We start from the raw sequence: 22,275 nt of genomic DNA on the forward strand, positions 1-22,275 counted from the left end.
TTGCATAACAGCCCCTATTCCTGCAGAACATTGCATAACAGCCCCTATTCCTGCAGAACATTGCATAACAGCCCCTATACCTGCAGAACACCACAAGTCTCAGTCTGGGAACAAGTTTTAGGGACCATAGCTCCGCCCCCACAAGAGGCCGGTCACATGGGTATGTCTTTAGCCCACTAGGATATAGCATCTCCCCATCCCTGGTTAGCCAGATTCAGGAGGAAGGTCCTGCACGGCTAACCAGGGACAATACAGAGCTGAGCAGGCCGGGAGGCCTCAAAGTGGGTCTGCCCCTAGCCCGGAACTCTGCGATAGGCAAACTTTGAGCGCATGCGTCATAGGTATTACCTTTCCGCGCATGCTCAGTCTAACCACAGACACAGACGGCTGCATTGTATCCCCGTTCCCATGGAGACGGCTCTGTGCGTCCTTCCTAACACTCAGCAGCGGCTATAGGAATGCGGCGCTGTCCCCGGCATTGTGCTGCCAGAGGAGGAGGATGCATGCCGGGAGCACGGGCTGACTGACCATAGAGCAGGTAAGAAACAGCCTGATAATATACCTGTGTATAACACTGCCCTGTGCTGTATATGTACCTGGGAGGGACTGGTCTCTACAGTGCCGGGACTTCTGTACATGTTTCACCTATGTTATTGGTGCGTGCACCTTCTTATTGATACCCCGGCTATGGGGATATTCCTGTACTGTTTATGTGGTGATGTCATTATACAGGAGGAATGTACACAGTGATGTCATAATACAGGAGGAATACACACTGTGATGTCATAATACAGGAGGAATGCACACAGTGATGTCATAGTACAGGAGGAATGTACACTGTGATGTCAGTACAGGAGGAATGCACACTGTGATGTCATAGTACAGGAGGAATGCGCACTGTGATGTCATAATACAGGAGGAATGCGCACTGTGATGTCATAATACAGGAGAAATGCGCACTGTGATGTCATAATACAGGAGGAATGCGCACAGTGATGTCATAGTACAGGAGGAATGTACACTGTGATGTCAGTACAGGAGGAATGCACACTGTGATGTCATAATACAGGAGGAATGCGCACTGTGATGTCATAATACAGGAGGAATGCTCACTGTGATGTCATAATACAGGAGGAATGCGCACTGTGATGTCATAATATAGGAGGAATGCACACTGTGATGTCAGTACAGGAGGAATGCACACTGTGATGTCAGTACAGGAGGAATGCACACTGTGCTGTGATGTCATAATACAGGAGGAATGCACACTGTGATGTCATAATACAGGAGGAATGCGCACTGTGATGTCATAATACAGGAGGAATGCACACTGTGATGTCATAATACAGGAGGAATGCGCACAGTGATGTCATAGTACAGGAGGAATGTACACTGTGATGTCAGTACAGGAGGAATGCACACTGTGATGTCATAATACAGGAGGAATGCGCACTGTGATGTCATAATACAGGAGGAATGCTCACTGTGATGTCATAATACAGGAGGAATGCGCACTGTGATGTCATAATACAGGAGGAATGCACACTGTGATGTCAGTACAGGAGGAATGCACACTGTGATGTCAGTACAGGAGGAATGCACACTGTGCTGTGATGTCATAATACAGGAGGAATGCACACTGTGATGTCATAATACAGGAGGAATGCGCACTGTGATGTCATAATACAGGAGGAATGCACACTGTGATGTCATAATACAGGAGGAATACACACTGTGATGTCATAGTACAGGAGGAATACACACTGTGATGTCATAGTACAAGAAGAATGCACACAGTGATGTCATAGTACAGGAAGAATGTGCACTGTGATGTCATATTACAGGAAGAATGCGCACAGTGATGTCATAGTACAGGAGGAATGCACACTGTAATGTCATAGTACAGGAAGAATGCACACAGTGATGTCATAGTACAGGAGGAATGCACACAGTGATGTCATAGTACAGGAGGAATGCACACTGTGATGTCATAATACAGGAGGGAATGTACACTGTGATGTCATAGTACAGGAAGAGTGCACACTGTGATGACATATGATGTCACAGGACAGACACTATTATGCAGTGGTGTCACAGGACAGACACTATTATACAGTGATGTCACAGGACAGACACTATTATGCAGTGATGTCACAGGACAGACACTATTATGCAGTGATGTCACAGGACAGACACTATTATGCAGTGATGTCACAGGACAGACACTGTCAGTGCTATTCCTGTGTTTTGAGACTCTCAACTGAGGCTTCACTGACCCTTTTTGCATATTTAAATTTATAGGGAGCAACTTTGACCATATAAAGTGTAATGTGTATAGGGACTAGAGATCTTTGAGCATGCTCGGGTTTTGTGCAGCATTCCATTAGCAGTGACTGCTGAAGTCCTAGGGAGTCCTGGAAAACCTGGATACAGCAGGCTGCCCTGTGTTTCCGCCTTCAGTTCCTCCATGCGATGTATTGTCACTATTGCACTAAACCAATCCGCGATGGTGGGAGGGTCTATGCATTTCCAAAGACTAGGGGTTGCTGTACGTGCAGCTAAAAGAAGGAATGGTACCAGAGACTTTGGGTGAGGTTTCATTGTCCCAGGCAATACAGATAATAATAGAACAGGTTATTGATTATGTGAGTGTTCATTGTGAATTTGATCAGATCAATCACCTTGGCCCAGAAGTCTCTTAGCCCTGGGCACGACCACCAGATATCAAGCATGGAGCCCTGGTCTGACATACATCTCCAACAAGTGTCTGAGATGTTTAAATGGAACCTGTCACCAACACAATGCTATCTAATCTATCGCCATCATGTTATAGAGCAGGAAGAGCTGAGCAGATTGATATATATTTTAGTGGGAAAATATTCAGTATAACTTGTTGATTAAAATCCCTGCTCATTGTGTGTTAGGGAGTCCAGTGGGCGGTGTCACTCAGTGGACTGGACTCATATGGAAACATCAGAGATTTCTATCAATAAATTACAAGTTATACTGAAACTTTTCCCATAAAGAAATATATCACTCCGCTCAGCTCCTTCTCCCCTATAACCTGATGCCAATAGCTTAGGTAGCATTTTCATGGTGACGGGTTCCCTTTAAGTTGAAAGAATGCAGAAGAGTAGGGACTCTGGATACCATCTGGGTAGCATCTCATACTTTGTTTTCTGTAGTTTGGTAAAAACGTGACTTGTAACAGATAAAGAATAGAGATGAGCGAACCGGGTTCGGGTTTGAGTTGATCTGAACCCGATCGTTCGGCATTTGATTAGCGTTGGCTGCTGAACTTGGATAAAGCTCTAAGGCTATGTGGAAAACATGGATACAGCCAATGACTATATCCATGTTTCCCACATAGCCTTAGGGCTTTATCCAAGTTCAGCAGCCACCGCTAATCAAATGTCGAAAGTTCGGGTTCGGATCGCCTCGAGCATGCTCCAGGTTCGCTCATCTCTAATAAAGAATGCTTTATTCCAAACAGCAGGTAATAGTGATGGTGCCAGTTCCTTTTCTCAACCCTTACGGAAAGCAGGGATAGGTGACTCAAGAAGGAGAGCATATATAAGAGATATAGGGGGACATATACAAAGGAGTCTAATGTGTGCAACTATTCTAATGAGGATTGGTGTGTATTTTGTTCCAATATCTTGTGACTGATTCATTAAAATGTAGCCCTGCCATAGTGAATGCATCTAAGTAAAAAGTCGCAAATATGAAAAAATTGCGCAGTTATATTCACCTGGTACTGACCAGACATAGGCCTGCACCTGTTTGTGCCACTTTTTAAAAAGTTGCAAATGATAAATTGGGCGCTAATCCCGGATTATACAAATTTTTGGGTGAATACTCGAAACAGGCAAATTAAAAAAAAAGTTGCATTTAAAAAATATTCGCCTGTCGAATACTGGTTCATAAATAGAACTTAGACCAAAAATGGCTGAAAAATCCAATTATTCACCGAGAAATAGGCAGGAGATGTAGCAGCAACACATATATCCTCAAAAGGAAAGAGAGACCTGCGCAGTTTAGGGTTTGCCTGATATAGATTTGTTTTTATAACTTTAATACTTATATAGTGCTGCCACCTGCTGGTTGTGATAAAGAATACATCTCTAGCAGCAGTAATAGATTTAACTATATATATATATATATATATATATATATATATATATATATATATATATTTATATATTTTGCAAATGTATTTCCTGTATAGGATTTTGACATCAGGTAACATTACATCATAGGACACAGGGAGGGGCAAGTGCTGGTATAGAGGTTAGAAATTAAAAATAAGGGTTTTCACTTTTGTGTGATCATCTTTCTGCTGTATTTCTACCCAAAAATTTTTACCCAAAAATTTCAACTATATTGTGTAACCTGGGCAATAAAGGGACAAATTAGTCCAGACTAACCAATTAACTATCTGGTTCCATAGAGCTCAATAGTAAAAAAAAAAATAGGACTATATAGGAATCCAATGTCATTTTCTATCAAGCCTAAACTTGTCTTGTATGTTGTAACTGAGTAAACCTGTAATCTTTTTTAATCTCCATATCAGCAAATGCTTTGTCCTCGATGTGCTGCCCTGTGCCCCATGATCTCATGTTACCCTATGTCAGACTACATGATGTAACAATGTGTGATTGTTAGAGCGTTTTCCCTGGTATGGGTCCTATGCATCGCCATCTATCCCCGCACACAAATACTTACCAGTGCACCACAGTAAGGCTATGTTCACACTACGTTGTCACAATGGCAGTGCTTTCTGCTGTACTTACTTAGTGCTGCAGGCTGAATAGCGGCCACAGAAAACCCTGTCAGTGCACACAATGGAGCGTGTGGCTCCGACCGCACACTCTATTGTGTGCAGTGGGAAGTTCTGATGCGGACGCGCACGGATACGCCCACAGCGCTAAAAATCATAGGCCGGGATGATCTTTTCTGAGACCGGCTGTTCTGTGACCCGGCCAGGTCATGGAACGGTCGGTCTCTTACTATGTGTGACCATAGCCTAAAACTGTGTAAAAGCTGCTCCCCTTGCTATGACACAGACTGTTGTGGTAGAGAGCTTAGCTTACATCAAACTTGGCGTTGGGTTGCACCATCAACCGTCACCCTTACCATGCCGCTATGAATCTCAGAGGTGCCACAGTTCGCCCCAATTTGGCATTACACAAGTAGCTTTAGTCTCTTATTATAGAATCTCTCTGCACTTCTATGGGTCCTTGTGGCCACTACTGTTCAATGAGACCCAACTACTCTCGACTGCAAGTGTGCTACATGCATCTTGCATAAATGCTGCACAATTATTATATGTTTCAAGGTAGATCTGATGAAGAAGCACTTCTGTCCTGAAATGTGTAATAGGACTCCAGTTTTGGTCCCTGTTGAGGATTGTGCCAAGGTAATAATAATAATAATAATAATAATAATACAGTGGTACCTTGGATTACGAGCATAATTCGTAACGGGACTGTGCTTGTAATCCAAATCCACTCTTAAATCAATGAAATATTCCCATAAGGAATCTGTTAGGAATGTGACTTTGCGCTCCTCGTTCTGTGCCGGGCGGCCGAGGAAGCGCTGAATTTCTGTCTGTGTGCATAATGAATTGTGTCTGAACTGTGTTTTACTTTTTTAGCCACACCTGCCTTGCCTGTCAGACTTCTGGCAGTGCAGGGGTTACTGCACTGCTAGGTCTGTTGAGCTGAGCTTGGTGCTGGGATCAGGGCTGCTCCAATCAGCTGCTGGACCTAGTCTCTGATCCTGGATAAAAATCAGTCAGATCCTCAGTTCCCTGCTGGCTATTAGTTGTTACTAGTCCCAGCTCCCCTGCTTCTTTCCCAGCTTTCGCTGTCCTAATCCCCTTGCTATTGCTCTGCCCATGTTCTGACCTCTTGCTTGACATTTGACTATCCGCTCTCCTTCTGATTTTGTACTGCATTGTCTGTTTGGTTTTGACCCTGCTTGTTGACTATCCTCCATTGTGTTTTGTTTGTCTGTCTACGTTTTGTGTATTCACCTACGCAGTGTAGGGACCGACTCCGTGGTTGTCCGCAACCGTTTAGGGTCGACCGAGGCAAGTAGGCAGGTGACAGTGGGTGGCTTCAGATCTAGGGCCCACTGTCTCTTGTCTTGTATACGCCTGCCAGTCCTGACAGAATCATTGAAATTCAGATATTGGGTTCCACACCCCAAAAATAATGATTTTCTATTCTAACTAACATATAAAACATACGAAACAAACATTTAGAAACAGCTGGATATGTGATATTATAAGTTACTGTACAGCAGCGCTTCTCAAACCTTTTCTACTGGAGCCTCACCCAACAGACCAAGGCAATGCCTGGACCTCACCAGACTGACCAAGAGGATGCCGGGGCCTCACCATGGTAAAAGTCCATTTAAAAGCTGAAAATAATGCTAGGGCTACCTATCACCCATCTCCCAAGCTCTATATACTAATAAAGTGAGTACAAAATAAATTAATAATTTAGCTAAAATGGAGATTTCTACAAACAGCAAAAGGACGGGGCAGATCATAGTTACTTTGTGAAAACTGGCTCCTCAGCTGGGCCTCACCAACAACTAGGGGGCGCCTCACTGGTGAGTCCTGCCTCACAGTTTGAGAAGCACTGCTGTACAGTATAGCAATCAGCATGTGAAGTATAATGTATACTATGTGCATAAACCTGGAAAACAGCAGCAATTTGTAGATACAGGATGGAACTGCAGATCCCCATCATGCAGCAGCGTAGTACAACAGGCTGGAATAGAGAAGCAGGGATGCTTCCTGAGGTCTGTGTGGTCACATGACAGCAATGGGGAAGGGGGGGGGGGATTTGAGCATGGACCAATCAGGAAGTGAGAATCACAGAGCTGTGCAGGAGGACAGAGACAGAAATTTTTTTGTACAGCAGTGTGTATGGCTGAGTCTGAGTGCAGGCACATTATAGCAGAAGTGTGTATAACTGAGTGTAAGTGCAGGCACATTATAGCAGGAATGGAGAGGTTGGGAAACACGAGGGCTGACAGAGACTGCAGGGAGCATGAAGGAATGAGCAGGGCAGATGTGGGCAGATATATGCAGCACTCTCTGTCCGGGGAGAGAGGGGTTACAGCTATGAAGAGATTATCCCCACAGTCCTGTCCCCTGATGTAAGCCCCAGCCTGAAGTGGATCTGCTATGATTTGGAAGGTGAGGGAGACTTCCTGGGTCAGAGTACAGGGCTGTAGACCCCGCTATGCAGACCATGCCTCTCCTCCACTCCCCCTCCCACCCAGTACTGGGAGCTCTTAATCCAAAGCAATGCTCTTAAACCAAGTTACAATTTTGAAAAACTGTGAGCTCATCTTGCAGAATTCTTTCAATCCAAGTTACTGTTAAACCAAGGTACCACTGTACTTCTAATAATTCTTCTATTTGTTGACACCTGCTGTGCTTGTGCTTTCCTTACTATGGAACCACATTCTTACTTATGGCCTCTTCTGCCCCCTCCTCTCTCCAGTTTAGCTCAGTGTTGAGAGCCAGCCCACCACTTGTAAGCTGGCACTCTAGAAACTTTGTTTCCTGATGCTTATCAACCACAACAGGGACTGGCATCTGAGCAGTGCACAGCATCTCGCCTGACACCATCTACACTATACAAAAAAAACATGCAGTAAAGTGCGCAAGTGAAAGTGCCGGGTGACAGGCTCCCGACCCCCTGTTAGATCCCCCTATACTCACGTGATGCCGCCGGGTCCCGCTTCCTGAGCCGGTGGGGTCACAGAGATTTCAGCGCCCGAAGCCCGTCGCGCGTGCTGACAGCAGAGTCACGGTGGGAGGATCCCTGCCCGGTCCAAGAAGTACGCTTGGCACTGAATTACTAAGAGACCTTAAGTCCCAAAATACTTAAATTTACTTGGCGGCTTAAAACTTAGCTTTTATTTACATTAAAAGATAAAATAGTGAACGATTAAACTAGTACCCCAAATGTCACCCACATAAATAGACAGACAGTGCGTAAGTGGTCTAAAAATGTAGTGGGGTTAAATTAGTATAGTTCTATCACAGGACGCCTATAGGTGTCGGTATACAGTCTTTAGAAGTGTCCCGGCCAAGGACACTATACAGATGAACTATTGCGTTCTATCGACTTCCCAACACTAGCAATGGAGGGGATAACCTCAAGACACACCTCCAAGCTTGACTGTACCGAGACCGGACACTACTTAGCACTGTGGCTGCTGCCTATCTAGTGCTAACTGAGCCGCACTGTACGCAGGCTCGAATGCGATTTTGTATACGCATATGTCCCGTGCTAATCATAAGGTCCCCACTACATCCATAAAAGATTTACTGCCTAAACAACATGTTTCGTCAGCAACACACTGACTTCTTCAAAGCAATTGGCAAAACTGTTGTAAGTCCGCTCTCCACTTGCTTATAAGGGAGATCGCGGACCAAAACGAGGGTGTTTGGGGAGGTGGGTAAGGAGTGTCAACCTATCATCTTGCTTAACGTCATATGGGTATGGTATAGACCAAAAACGCCCCCTTTGACCTCATTTCCATGGGGACTCAGACATAATACCAGCGAGGAACGGACCATTCTCGCGCATGCGCTAAGACTTAGTCCAAAACAGTGTTGTAACTCTGCGCATGCGTTAGGACTTGGTCTAAAATTGTATTGTTGCTCTGCGCATGCGTTAGGACTTAGTCCTAACAACCCTCATAGTACACTGCGCATGTCTTTATACTTAGTATTTTACACTCGGGAGACAAGGTCTCTAGCGCATGCGCCATCTGATAGTCTCAAACCGAACTACGGGTCTGTATACCTATGCTGAATGATTGTTCCATCTTATGATTCTAACACGCAGGACAGATCACGGACCCAGAAGGGACGTTCGCAACCACCGAAACTGTGCATGAGATGGTGAGTAGGATATATAACTGTATATGTATGCATGATCATAGTCAAAATCTATTTTGTTAGTAGTTGTTTACCTATTATGTGCTTGACTATTTAGCTGCTTATTCTACATGTTCTTGTGATCATGGTTATTTGCGCAAGATAGATACGGAGGGGGAAAGGGGTCCAAGTTCTCTATTGGTCCACCCTGGGTACCAGGTCCTAAGACTATGGATCCCCTCCCAACATACCGATTCTTACCAAAATTTGAAAACTAAAGATAGTATTCTACATCAACAAATAGCAATTACAGGAAAGGAGCATATGTGAAGCCTTCGTTGAGACCATGGGGAGATAAGGTGCGCAACCTATAGATCCATTGTGCTTCAATTTGAAGCATCTTTTTTTCTAGATCCCCTCTTCGGGGTCCTAGTCTCACAGTTTGAATGCCCCATACCTTTAGACATTTGGGGTCACCCCCGTGTTTATCATTGACATGTTTCGCCACACTTGTCTCCACTTTATGGTGAATGTTACTGATGTGAGACCCCAGACGACGGCGTAATTGTTGTGAGGTCTTACCGACGTATATAAGTTCGCACGGACATTGAATAGCGTAGATGAATAGCGTAGATGCGAACGTCCCTTCTGGGTCCGTGATCTGTCCTGCGTGTTAGAATCATAAGATGGAACAATCATTCAGCATAGGTATACAGACCCGTAGTTCGGTTTGAGACTATCAAATGGCGCATGCGCTAGAGACCTTGTCTCCCGAGTGTAAAATACTAAGTATAAAGACATGCGCAGTGTACTATGAGGGTTGTTAGGACTAAGTCCTAACGCATGCGCAGAGCAACAATACAATTTTAGACCAAGTCCTAACGCATGCGCAGAGTTACAACACTGTTTTGGACTAAGTCTTAGCGCATGCGCGAGAATGGTCCGTTCCTCGCTGGTATTATGTCTGAGTCCCCATGGAAATGAGGTCAAAGGGGGCGTTTTTGGTCTATACCATACCCATATGACGTTAAGCAAGATGATAGGTTGACACTCCTTACCCACCTCCCCAAACACCCTCGTTTTGGTCCGCGATCTCCCTTATAAGCAAGTGGAGAGCGGACTTACAACAGTTTTGCCAATTGCTTTGAAGAAGTCAGTGTGTTGCTGACGAAACATGTTGTTTAGGCAGTAAATGTTTTATGGATGTAGTGGGGACCTTATGATTAGCACGGGACATATGCGTATACAAAATCGCATTCGAGCCTGCGTACAGTGCGGCTCAGTTAGCACTAGATAGGCAGCAGCCACAGTGCTAAGTAGTGTCCGGTCTCGGTACAGTCAAGCTTGGAGGCTTGGACAGACAACATACATCAGATCGTAATGTGAATAGTAACCTGAACAGCAGCCGCGACACTCAGAATCGCAATATGAATAGTCTTCCATTTAATCAGCCCTCCCGAAACCCTATAGTTTTTTCTACCAGATATAGTCCACAATTTCAGGACATCTGCAAAATAGTGAATAAGTATTTACCATTACTATATCAGGATAAGAAATGTGAATCGGCTCTTGAAGTGGGTATTAAGTGTGTGGCACGACGGGGTGTAACCTTGGGGAATTTGTTGGCACCTAGCAATATTTCCTTCGGTGCCCCGAGGAGAAGTACTCAAAATTGGCTTGCTGTTCAAGGATTTTTTAAATGTGCGGTACCGCGATGTGGCCTTTGCCAATATACAGAAAAATGTCATGCGATAACCTCATGCAGCTCAGGCCGTAGTTACACCATAAGGTCCTTTATCAATTGTAACACCACCCATGTGGTGTATGTTGCACGATGTCTTTCCTGCGACATACAGTACGTGGGTTCTAGTTCGAGGAAATAAAAAATCCGGATTGGAGAACACCTGACAGATATCAGAGCACATACTTTTGGGAATTCCACTAGATCTCTGTCAGGTCTATCCAAACATTTTGTAGAATGTCATTCTGGTAATACCAGTAGTCTCCGTATTAGTGCGATTGAAAGGGTTAATCAACCCAGTAGGGGCGGAAATTGGACAGCCCTTTTACGCAAACGAGAAGCTCTGTGGATCCTTCTTTTGGACACAAGGTTTCCAAAGGGTCTGAACTATAAATCGGATCTTTTGTATATCTATTAATTTTCATATTTATAAATATTATCTGTGTACCAATTTAATGCTATACTTATTTTGTATTTTTCGTCAGTTGTTTCATGCATATTTATATATTTTTTGCAATTTGAACACATGTATTTATATATATTCACATTCTATGTAAGATAATTATATGATCCATCTGACGTGTTTCTTTCCTTTCCTTCCCCTTCCCTCTCCTTCCCTCCCCTCCCCCTCCATCCCCCTCCTCCTCCCCCCTAGAGGGGCGTTCCTCCTTTTTCCATCTGCATCACATGTGGCAACATAAAAGCCTGCTACTAATGTTTTAACTTTGCCATGATTAAGAGGGAGAACCTCGCAACGCGTCGGCGTTTTTAACCCACCATTCACTTTTTGTTTGTTGTTTTTATGTTTTGATGCGCTAAATAAAGAAATATTTATACTTCAGAAGCTGTGGACACTGAACTTTTTTAGGATGCCTTACGGGTTGCAGCCCGCAATATGCTCTTCCACGTGCTAGGAGATATCACTTGCCAACTGAGTCAACCATTACAGCAATCATAGGTGAGCGGACCCTTCTTTTTGTTTGTTTCATGTTGAATTGACTGCATTGTCCTGCTCCCTTAGCTGAAAAGAAATTTTTGGTTTTTTCTCAGTTACACTTTGGCAGTGATTGTTTTTCCGTAGAAATGGCTACACAAGCCTCCATGGATAATGAGGAACGGCTTCTTAAAGCTGCAGCAGTCTTCTCGGGTGGAGATACGGAGCACACCACAGATGACTACAAAAAAACCATTTGGCTTTTTGAAAAACAAAAAACTAAACAAATCAAACTTCGGTGGCATATTACCACTCTCAAAAAATATGTTGAAAAAAGAATGATACCGAGAGGCTTAAGAGTTCGCAAACCCCCTAATCCAACTGAAGGGGAAGATTTTGCCTCTGAATGGAATGAAGCTCTCTCGGTCTGCTCCTTTACTATTATGGACATTATTATTAAAAAAAGTGAACATAAGTTACAAGATTTAAATCAATCCCTTGCTGATCTGGATGTAACTTTACAACATTTTGCTCATATTGCTGGTTTTGCCACTATGCTGGACCAAACGAACAAATCGCTGGTAGAGGTGGAAAATGATATTATTGAAAATAAGAAGATAAAATTTAACAGGGATCTAAAGGATTATTCCACCGATACAGTATACACCTGGTGGGAACAACGACGTATCTCACGATCCCTACCACCTATCCTTAAAACTCCAAATCAAGCTTCCACCTTACCAAAATCTGTGTCATTTGATACGTCAGATGCAGACAGCTCTGACGTCCAAACAGATTATTCTGAGCAAGATGAGGTAGCTACGCCGTTAACCACTGGTAAGGCTAGGTTCACACTGCGTTTTCAGCATGCGTTTAACGCATCCGTTTTTTGCAAAAAACGCATGAAAAACGGATTGCAAAAAACGGATTCATTTGTGTGCATCCGTTTTTCCATTGACTTCCATTATAAAAAAAAACGGATCCGTTTTTTTTGGCGGACCAAAACGGACCAAAAAACGTTGCTGACCCTATTTTTCTGGACGTTAAAAAAAACGGATCCGTTAAACGGATGCTGAAAACGCAGTGTGAACCTAGCCTAACCGTAACACTAACGGGGGCGCTCGCCGCAGAAACAGGAGGAGGAATTTCTATCGTGATCCTCCGGTTACACGCTCTAGAGGAACATCTGAAAACCTACAGGCAAAAAACGCCCACCAACCCGCCGGGCAGGGCGGAAGCACCGATCGCGGGGGCCTATGGAGGAACCCGCAGGAGATGGTAACCCCTCCAACTTTGGATGTCTGCAACATGTCAGCCTGTATGATCACAAGTGATCAATTGAAGGTACTGTCCCTTGGTTTGACTTTTGTTCCATCTAAAAAATTTTGCCTTTACGATACCATCCAGGACGTCAATAAATTTGTACGTCAATTGACTGTCAAAAGACATTTTATGTCTGATGTTTTGGAACCAGATATCCCTGATTTATCGGCCGATATGGTCTCACAGTTTGCTGATATAGAAACATCGGATTTAAATTCAGTAGGAAGAGGTGTAATCCCGATTAATTTGTTATTTTCTGAACAAATGTGTATCCAAAGTCTCTCTGATTTACAGGCATCTGGGTGTCATAATGATCATAACATCACCAATACTAGTGACCGCCTAACCATACCTAATCCTACCTTCTACCCCGTGCAATCCAGAACTTCTGGGATGGATTTATTCCAACACAGGGTAGAAGAGGCATTAACAGATCTTTACACTAATCTTGGTGATGATACACACAGGGATAATTTATCCAATAAACAACGTTTGGCCCTTACGGAACTTAGGAATAACCCCTATTTAGTTTTCAGGAGATCAGACAAAGGAGGTTCCGTGGCCATCCTTGATAAAGATCTATATATTCGGGAAGTACGCAAGATCTTGGATGACACGACAACGTACAAAAAATTGCCGTGTGACCCAACTAAAATCATTGCTAAAAAAATGCAGGATTTACTGGATACAGGAGTGGAATTTAATATTTTAAGTCACAAACAACGTACTTATCTGTTTCCCCCTTTCCCAGTGACCCCAATTTTTCACGCATTACCCAAAACCCATAAAAATGTTTTTCCCCCACCACTGCGCCCTATTGTTTCCGGCATTAATTCTCTGCTGGAGAGACTTTGTGTTTGGTTAGACAATTTATTGCAACCATTGGCAGTCGGGACCATGGTGTATGTTCGAGACAGTAAGAGCTTGCTGGCCAACATTGAAACTCTTCCAATTCTTAATAATGTATCCTGGCTTTCGTGTGATGTAGTTGCTCTATACTCGAACATACCCCATGATGCCGCTGTTGCCGCCTTGGCTTTTCATTTGCGAAAATATAGTAACTACAGCAATGATCTGTGTAAATTTATACTAAAGGTTACTGCGTTTTTGCTGGCCAATAATTTCTTTCAGTTTGGGGATGATTTCTTTTTGCAGATCCTAGGTTGTCCGATGGGGGCGTCTTTTTCACCTTCTTTGGCAAATTTGTTTATGGCCTATTGGGAGGAGACTTGTCTATGTGGCGCCCATAACCCCTTTGTTGGTCAGGTGGCATGGTATGGACGCTACATAGACGACCTCCTCTTGATATGGCGCGGTTCACATGAGGAGGCCGTTGATTTTGTGCGTTTTATCAATAACAACACTTTGGGTTTAAGTTTCACTTTTCAGTTTGAACCTGTGTCCATTTCTTTCCTAGATGTTACATTAAGGTTTGTAGAGGGGAAAATACACTCTGACCTGTATAGAAAACCGAGTGCAGGCAACAGCATACTTCATGCCACAAGCAGCCACCCACCACACGTAACCAGGAACCTGCCTATAGGAGAGTTTATTCGTCTTATGCGAAACTGCTCAGATAGGGATGTGTACATACATCAGGCAGAACAACTTACCCACCGTCTTCTACTTAGAGGATACAGACAACATGTAGTCAATAGAGCCAGAGACATAGCAGAAAGGAAGGACCGTTTGTTCCATTTGCAAGACAGACAACATACATCAGATCGTAATGTGAATAGTAACCTGAACAGCAGCCGCGACACTCAGAATCGCAATATGAATAGTCTTCCATTTAATCAGCCCTCCCGAAACCCTATAGTTTTTTCTACCAGATATAGTCCACAATTTCAGGACATCTGCAAAATAGTGAATAAGTATTTACCATTACTATATCAGGATAAGAAATGTGAATCGGCTCTTGAAGTGGGTATTAAGTGTGTGGCACGACGGGGTGTAACCTTGGGGAATTTGTTGGCACCTAGCAATATTTCCTTCGGTGCCCCGAGGAGAAGTACTCAAAATTGGCTTGCTGTTCAAGGATTTTTTAAATGTGCGGTACCGCGATGTGGCCTTTGCCAATATACAGAAAAATGTCATGCGATAACCTCATGCAGCTCAGGCCGTAGTTACACCATAAGGTCCTTTATCAATTGTAACACCACCCATGTGGTGTATGTTGCACGATGTCTTTCCTGCGACATACAGTACGTGGGTTCTAGTTCGAGGAAATTAAAAATCCGGATTGGAGAACACCTGACAGATATCAGAGCACATACTTTTGGGAATTCCACTAGATCTCTGTCAGGTCTATCCAAACATTTTGTAGAATGTCATTCTGGTAATACCAGTAGTCTCCGTATTAGTGCGATTGAAAGGGTTAATCAACCCAGTAGGGGCGGAAATTGGACAGCCCTTTTACGCAAACGAGAAGCTCTGTGGATCCTTCTTTTGGACACAAGGTTTCCAAAGGGTCTGAACTATAAATCGGATCTTTTGTATATCTATTAATTTTCATATTTATAAATATTATCTGTGTACCAATTTAATGCTATACTTATTTTGTATTTTTCGTCAGTTGTTTCATGCATATTTATATATTTTTTGCAATTTGAACACATGTATTTATATATATTCACATTCTATGTAAGATAATTATATGATCCATCTGACGTGTTTTCTTTCCTTTCCTTCCCCTTCCCTCTCCTTCCCTCCCCTCCCCCTCCATCCCCCTCCTCCTCCCCCCTAGAGGGGCGTTCCTCCTTTTTCCATCTGCATCACATGTGGCAACATAAAAGCCTGCTACTAATGTTTTAACTTTGCCATGATTAAGAGGGAGAACCTCGCAACGCGTCGGCGTTTTTAACCCACCATTCACTTTTTGTTTGTTGTTTTTATGTTTTGATGCGCTAAATAAAGAAATATTTATACTTCAGAAGCTGTGGACACTGAACTTTTTTAGCAGAGCAACAATACAATTTTAGACCAAGTCCTAACGCATGCGCAGAGTTACAACACTGTTTTGGACTAAGTCTTAGCGCATGCGCGAGAATGGTCCGTTCCTCGCTGGTATTATGTCTGAGTCCCCATGGAAATGAGGTCAAAGGGGGCGTTTTTGGTCTATACCATACCCATATGACGTTAAGCAAGATGATAGGTTGACACTCCTTACCCACCTCCCCAAACACCCTCGTTTTGGTCCGCGATCTCCCTTATAAGCAAGTGGAGAGCGGACTTACAACAGTTTTGCCAATTGCTTTGAAGAAGTCAGTGTGTTGCTGACGAAACATGTTGTTTAGGCAGTAAATGTTTTATGGATGTAGTGGGGACCTTATGAGTAGCACGGGACATATGCGTATACAAAATCGCATTCGAGCCTGCGTACAGTGCGGCTCAGTTAGCACTAGATAGGCAGCAGCCACAGTGCTAAGTAGTGTCCGGTCTCGGTACAGTCAAGCTTGGAGGTGTGTCTTGAGGTTATCCCCTCCATTGCTAGTGTTGGGAAGTCGATAGAACGCAATAGTTCATCTGTATAGTGTCCTTGGCCGGGACACTTCTAAAGACTGTATACCGACACCTATAGGCGTCCTGTGATAGAACTATACTAATTTAACCCCACTACATTTGTAGACCACTTACGCACTGTCTGTCTATTTATGTGGGTGACATTTGGGGTACTAGTTTAATCGTTCACTATTTTATCTTTTAATGTAAATAAAAGCTAAGTTTTAAGCCGCCAAGTAAATTTAAGTATTTTGGGACTTAAGGTCTCTTAGTAATTCACTGACAGCAGAGTCAGACGCCCATAGAGAATGAATGGGGAGTCCGATGCTCCGTCATTCTCTATGGGCATCGGACTCATCTCTCAGCGCGCGCGCCGGGCTTCGGGCGCTGAAATCTCCGTGACCCGACCGGCTCAGGAAGCGGGACCCGGCGGGAATACGTGAGTATAGGGGGATCTAACAGGGGGTCGGGAGCCTGTCACTTTAAGGAGAACATATTAAGCCCTCAACACACACACTTAAAGGGGTAGTTCACCAAAAATGTTTTTCTTTCAAATCAACTGGTCCCAGCAAGTGCCAGAGATTTGTAATTTAAATTTCTAATTTAATTTCTATTAAAAAATCTCCATTTTCCCAGTCCAGTACTTATCATCTGCCATATGTCCTGCAGGAAGGTTTGTATTATTTTCAGTCTGACACAGTGCTCTCTGCTGCCACCTCTGTCCATGTCAGGAACTGTCCAGAGCAGTAGCGAATCCCCATAGAAAACCTCTCCTGCTCTCCAGAGTAAAAATAATACTACTTCCTGCAGGACATACAGCAGCTGATAGGTACTGGAAGACTTGAGATTTATTTTTATTTTTTTTATACAAGTAAGTTACAAATCTCTGGGACTAGTTGGTTTGAAGGAATTGTTTTTGTGAACTATCCCTTTAACTTACTAAAGCCAGTTTCACTTTACACCATGTTTGATAAATCTCCCCCCATGCATCCCAGTGACGGCTGAGTGATAGTGCTGTCTGTTTTGACTTTGCACTTTAGTGTGAGTGTGTCTGATGCTTGCACTGTGCTGGTGTTCATTGCATTGTTCTTGCTGCCCTTTTAGGTGAACCGCCATGGGTCACACACACATGCCCTGATACATGAGAGGTGCGGCCAATGATTTTTCAGTGGATCAGAATGGTCGTGATCATCTGACATTGGATCCTTTAAAATTTGATTGGTTTGCAATTATCTTCTTTTAAAGGGGAATCATGCCAAAAGCTACCCCATGTTTCATATTGACTGAGACTCTGCTGCCATCTCTGTCCATGGCAGGAACTGTCCAGAGCCGGAGAGATTTTCGGGTTCAATGTTTTTATTAGGTTTTTTAAGAACAAATTACAAAAGAGAAAATCTATAGGCACTGACTTTAGTGCCAACAGTATAGTTAATGTTTAGAAACAACAGGAATAACATTCGGTATATTTTGTATAGATATAAAATTGTGGAGAGATTTTCTATGGGGATTTGCTGCTGCTCTTGACAATTCCTGACATGGACAGAGGTGGCAGCAGAGAGCACTGTGTGATCAGCATTGTAGTCCTATACCAGAAAGCAGAGGCCCAGAACACTGTGGTCCCCTTACTTACCTACCGTCTTGATGAGAATGGGGTGTTATGTATATTACTTATGGCTCTCCAGAGATTGAATAGTGTGCCATTCCACCAGCATTAAAGAGATATTCTGCTCAAAAATCACTTTTCATATGTTGCTGCCCATGGTGAGACTAATAATTCATTCCATACTTATTATCTATTCAGTCTCTTTTCCCTAGTTCTGAGCTGCAGCTTTCTGCTGAAGACACAAAAAACTGTGTGTGAGCTTTTCTCTACATCTCCCCCTCCTCCCCCCTCCTTTCCCAGACAGCTGATGTAAATAAGTCCCTGGCAGGCTGTAGCTGCAACTTTGAAAAATCTTTGTGAGGTCAAGTTGCTTGGAAAGAAAAGACGGAGAGAGAAGCTCATACACAGATTTTTGTGTCTTCAACAGAAAGCAGCAGCTCAGAACTGGGGGAAGGAGACTGAATAGATAATACAAGTGGAATATCCCTTTAAATACTCATAGAATCATTAGCACAATACCATTTATGCCTGAGATTGATATAAATTTTCCTATTCGGTGAAAATGGCAACCGTACTCTTTACACATTAGGTAAAGTCTGCCCTTGTTTAGTAGTAATGTTGGTGTAGTCTCTAATGTGTTGCTGTTAGGAACCTTTTCACATTGTGGTGGTAGCCCACATGCCATAGCCAATGGCCACAAAGCTGGAAGTGCACAATTCTTTATAATACTAGTTTATGCTATAGTGATAAAGGCCAAACAACTGTTTAAGGGGGCAGCACATGCCCGGCTGATCGAGAGTCAACACCCAACACCATAGTAACATAGGTAATAAGGTTGAAAGAAGGCGAGAGTCCATCAGGTTCAACCTAGAGAAACCCTACTGTGTTGATCCAGAGGAAGGCAAAAACCCCTATGAGGCAGATTACAATTGCCCCATCCCAGGGAGACCATTCCTTCCCGACTCCAATGACAACACCAATACCATATTGATGGCCTGTGCTTTATTAGTCCCCATTACTGAAGCTACAGGATAAGGCCCAGACCAAACTATCAACAAAACACAGCAATCACTGAGCTCAAGGAGATCAGTGAAAAAATCCCAATGAAGTACTCAACCTAAAGTCTCCACTGATGCCCCCCAAAATTTAAATATGAAAAAAAAAAAGGAGTCCGTGGAGCCTCGGTTGCGAGTCTTAAAACACAGGAATAGCCAGATATCTCTAGCCTGTTGCCACGGGGCGCCTCCAGATGGGGAGAGCACCACACCACCCTGATAGGAAGCCCCTTAAAGGGGTAGTCCACCAAAAAAATTTTTCTTTCAAATCAACTGGTGCCATAAAGTGCCAGAGATTTGTAATTCACTTCTATTAAAAAATCTTACGTCTTCCAGTACTTATCAGCTGCTGTGTGTCCAGCAGGAAGTGGTGTTTTCTTTCCTGTCTGACCCAGTGCTCTTTGTTGCCTCCTCTGTCCATGTTAGGAACTGTCCAAAGCAGCAGCAAATCCCCAAAGAAAACCTCCCCTGCTCTCCAGACTGGAAATAATACAACTTCCTGTTGGGCATACAGCAGCTGATAAGTACTGGAAGACTTAAGATTTTTTAATAGAAGTGAATTACAAATCTCTGGCACTTTATGGCACCAGTTGATTTGAAAGAAAAATTTTTTGGGTGGACTACCCCTTTAAGTCCCACTCTGTTGCGAGTATTGGAACATAAATAGGGAAACAACAGGATGGCCCCTTTTGTCTCAAAGTCTAACTCAAGGTGCGAGTATTGTGACATGACAAGGGCTTGCCAAGACAGACATCCATCCACAGACAGCTGTTTTGGGGTATTTGCTCCTCCTCAGTGTGGAGCAGGATTCTGGATTCAGGGGCAATGACAAATCAACCAACAATAATAATAATAATAATAATTTTTTTATTTATATAGCGCCAACAGATTCCGCAGCACTTTACAATTCTGGGGTACATACGTAGACAAAAAATCGACATTACAGAGATACATATAATTATCCATACATGAGGAGTGAGGTCCCTGCTCGCATGCATGAGCTTACATACTATCAGGTCTGTGGATGGATGCCTGCCTTGGCAAGCCCATGTCATGTCACAATACTCGCACCTTGAGTTAGACATTGACAAAAAGGGGCCACCCTGGTGTTTCCCTATTTATGTTCCAATACTCGCAACCGAGTGGGAATTAAGGGGCTACGTATCAGGGTGATGTGGTGCTCTCCCCATCATGGAAGCACCCTGTGGCAACAGGCTAGGGATATCTGGCTATCCCGTGTTTTGAGACTCGCAACTGAGGCTCAACGGACTCCTTTTTTCCAGACCAAACTATGAAAGAAAACCTCATATCACTGTTCCTCTACCACTAAACTTTTCTATTGTTGCTGTACATTTTTCCTGCTTCAGCTTTTATTGTGTTATTTGTACCCTAGTGTGGCAGGCTAGCAGCATGGGGCCTGTTGGCTGGGGTAGCTTTGGCGGTGTTGTGGCTGCTAGGGGGGTGTGGGTCACTTGGGCACCTGTCACGGTAGCCTGGAGTAGCATTGGTACCCACCACGGTCAGACAGGCACTGCTTTCTGCAGGTTTGGATAACCCAAGTGTAACCTGGTGTGTAGGTGTAAAATGATTGACAGAGGAAAGTAGCTTAACCTGAATAACGTCTATTTACTGAGGTACTTTTTTCAGTGCAATACAAAGCAAGGTTATCAGTAGCTGCAGGTATAGGCGAGAGGTAGAAGATGCTGGAGCCCCCCAGTGTAATGATATCCTCTCGGTGATGAGGCCAAGCCTGATTCTAATGAGGGCGCATTATCATGGGGCAGGGATATCATTACACTGGGGGCGCCGTGCCCATCTCCAGTGCATAGAGCGGGACGGTGCACAAGATGAAAATAGCACCGAGTGCAGCGGTCACTGCGGCGGTCAGTACAGAAGGATGAGGGATGTAAATTTTTAATGTACAAGCATTTCTGGAAAAGTCTTGTATGAGAGATATAGACTTCCTAACCCCTCATTTGCCCGCATTGTTTTGATAACCTGTTGACCTTAGTTAAGACCCACAAAGGTGGGCCAGGCATGCTCAATTCACCTGCAATCTCCAGGAAGTACTAGCAGTTGGTCTCCACTGAGCCTGCACGCAAGGGGGATTGTGGGCAAATGCATTATGTGCTCTGTTGCTTGGTAACATCAGGGTCACAGTTTAGAGAGGAAGTGATCAGATCCACGTGGGAGAAAAACAGTACAGGAATGTAAGTTATTTTACTAAAAACAGCATATTTGTATTCCTTTATATATATATATATATATATATATATATATATATATATATGTGGTACACATACATCTGATTTTACCAATTTTTCTTCATGCTACAGCCCCTACAACACTGATCTCCAACCTCTTCAGCTGTTGAGTAAGAACAGCCCCCATTACACAGACACACGTTGTCTTGACTTAAAGGAGAAGTCCGGCCTTCTGGCGACTGTTTAAAGTTAAACAAGGCCAGACTTCTCCTTTAAAAGAGTAGATGGCTGTGCTTATAAGCCTCATAGAGAAACTATAAGCTTGGAGCTAGATTGGTGCTGTGGGGGGGGGGGGGGAGTGGCTTCCCCCCGGTATATGGTATGGTATACGGTATAATGTGTGTTGTTGTTTTTTTTTATAGAATTGCTGATTTTTTTTTTCTACAAATTTTGTCTCCAGAAACACCCCAAATTATACAACAAATGGCATTAGAGTCATCCGTAGCGAAAGGAAGACTTGAAACTCTTCAAATCTACAAAGTCCTTCAGTGCGTCAGAGAGCAGGACAAAGAACAAATAGAAAAACTCACCAAACTAGGCATCCCGAACCTCATAAACCTCACTGAACCCAACAATGGAGACGGCGTCCTGCACGTGGCGGCTGTGGCTAATAACGTTGACATGTGTCACTTCTTGCTTTCCCTCGGAGCCCATCCTAATGTGCAGGACTTGAAGGGATACACACCAGCCATGAAGGCTACAGAATTAGGACACGACTTAGTACTGGAGGTTCTCCTGGAGGCCGAAGCTGACATGACCATTGTGAATAAAGAAGGAAAAGGTAATTTATTTGCTAGACGTGTATTGCTTTTTTATTCTTTTTATAGAGCATCTGGTTTTATTGTATCTATAATTCTCTTCGTGCACTACTTCTTTTATCATTGTAAAATTGAATTGCTAGTTTAAAAAACGGATACAGAAAATTTGTCGTATTTATCGACCA

General features: G+C 43.5%; 1 protein-coding gene across 4 annotated transcripts in view; it reads left to right on the forward strand.

Moving 5' to 3' along the window:
• Positions 1 to 224: 224 nt before the first annotated feature.
• Positions 225 to 22,275, forward strand: part of ANKEF1 (ankyrin repeat and EF-hand domain containing 1) — a 55,891-nt gene continuing 33,840 nt past the window's right edge. Inside the window, exons 1-3 of one of the 4 annotated variants that reach the window (XM_069954945.1) lie at positions 227 to 538; positions 8,880 to 8,935; positions 21,733 to 22,113. In XM_069954945.1, the coding sequence (XP_069811046.1) occupies positions 21,756 to 22,113 (358 nt within the window). In that variant the 5' untranslated portion in view covers positions 227 to 538; positions 8,880 to 8,935; positions 21,733 to 21,755. Of the gene's footprint in view, positions 539 to 8,879; positions 8,936 to 21,258; positions 21,279 to 21,732; positions 22,114 to 22,275 lie in introns of those variants that run through there. The other 3 variants (XM_069954947.1, XM_069954944.1, XM_069954946.1) reach the window with 3 other exon arrangements.

This window comes from Dendropsophus ebraccatus, chromosome 15 (genome assembly GCF_027789765.1).
Source record: "Dendropsophus ebraccatus isolate aDenEbr1 chromosome 15, aDenEbr1.pat, whole genome shotgun sequence".
Classification (NCBI taxonomy): Eukaryota; Metazoa; Chordata; class Amphibia; order Anura; family Hylidae; genus Dendropsophus; species Dendropsophus ebraccatus.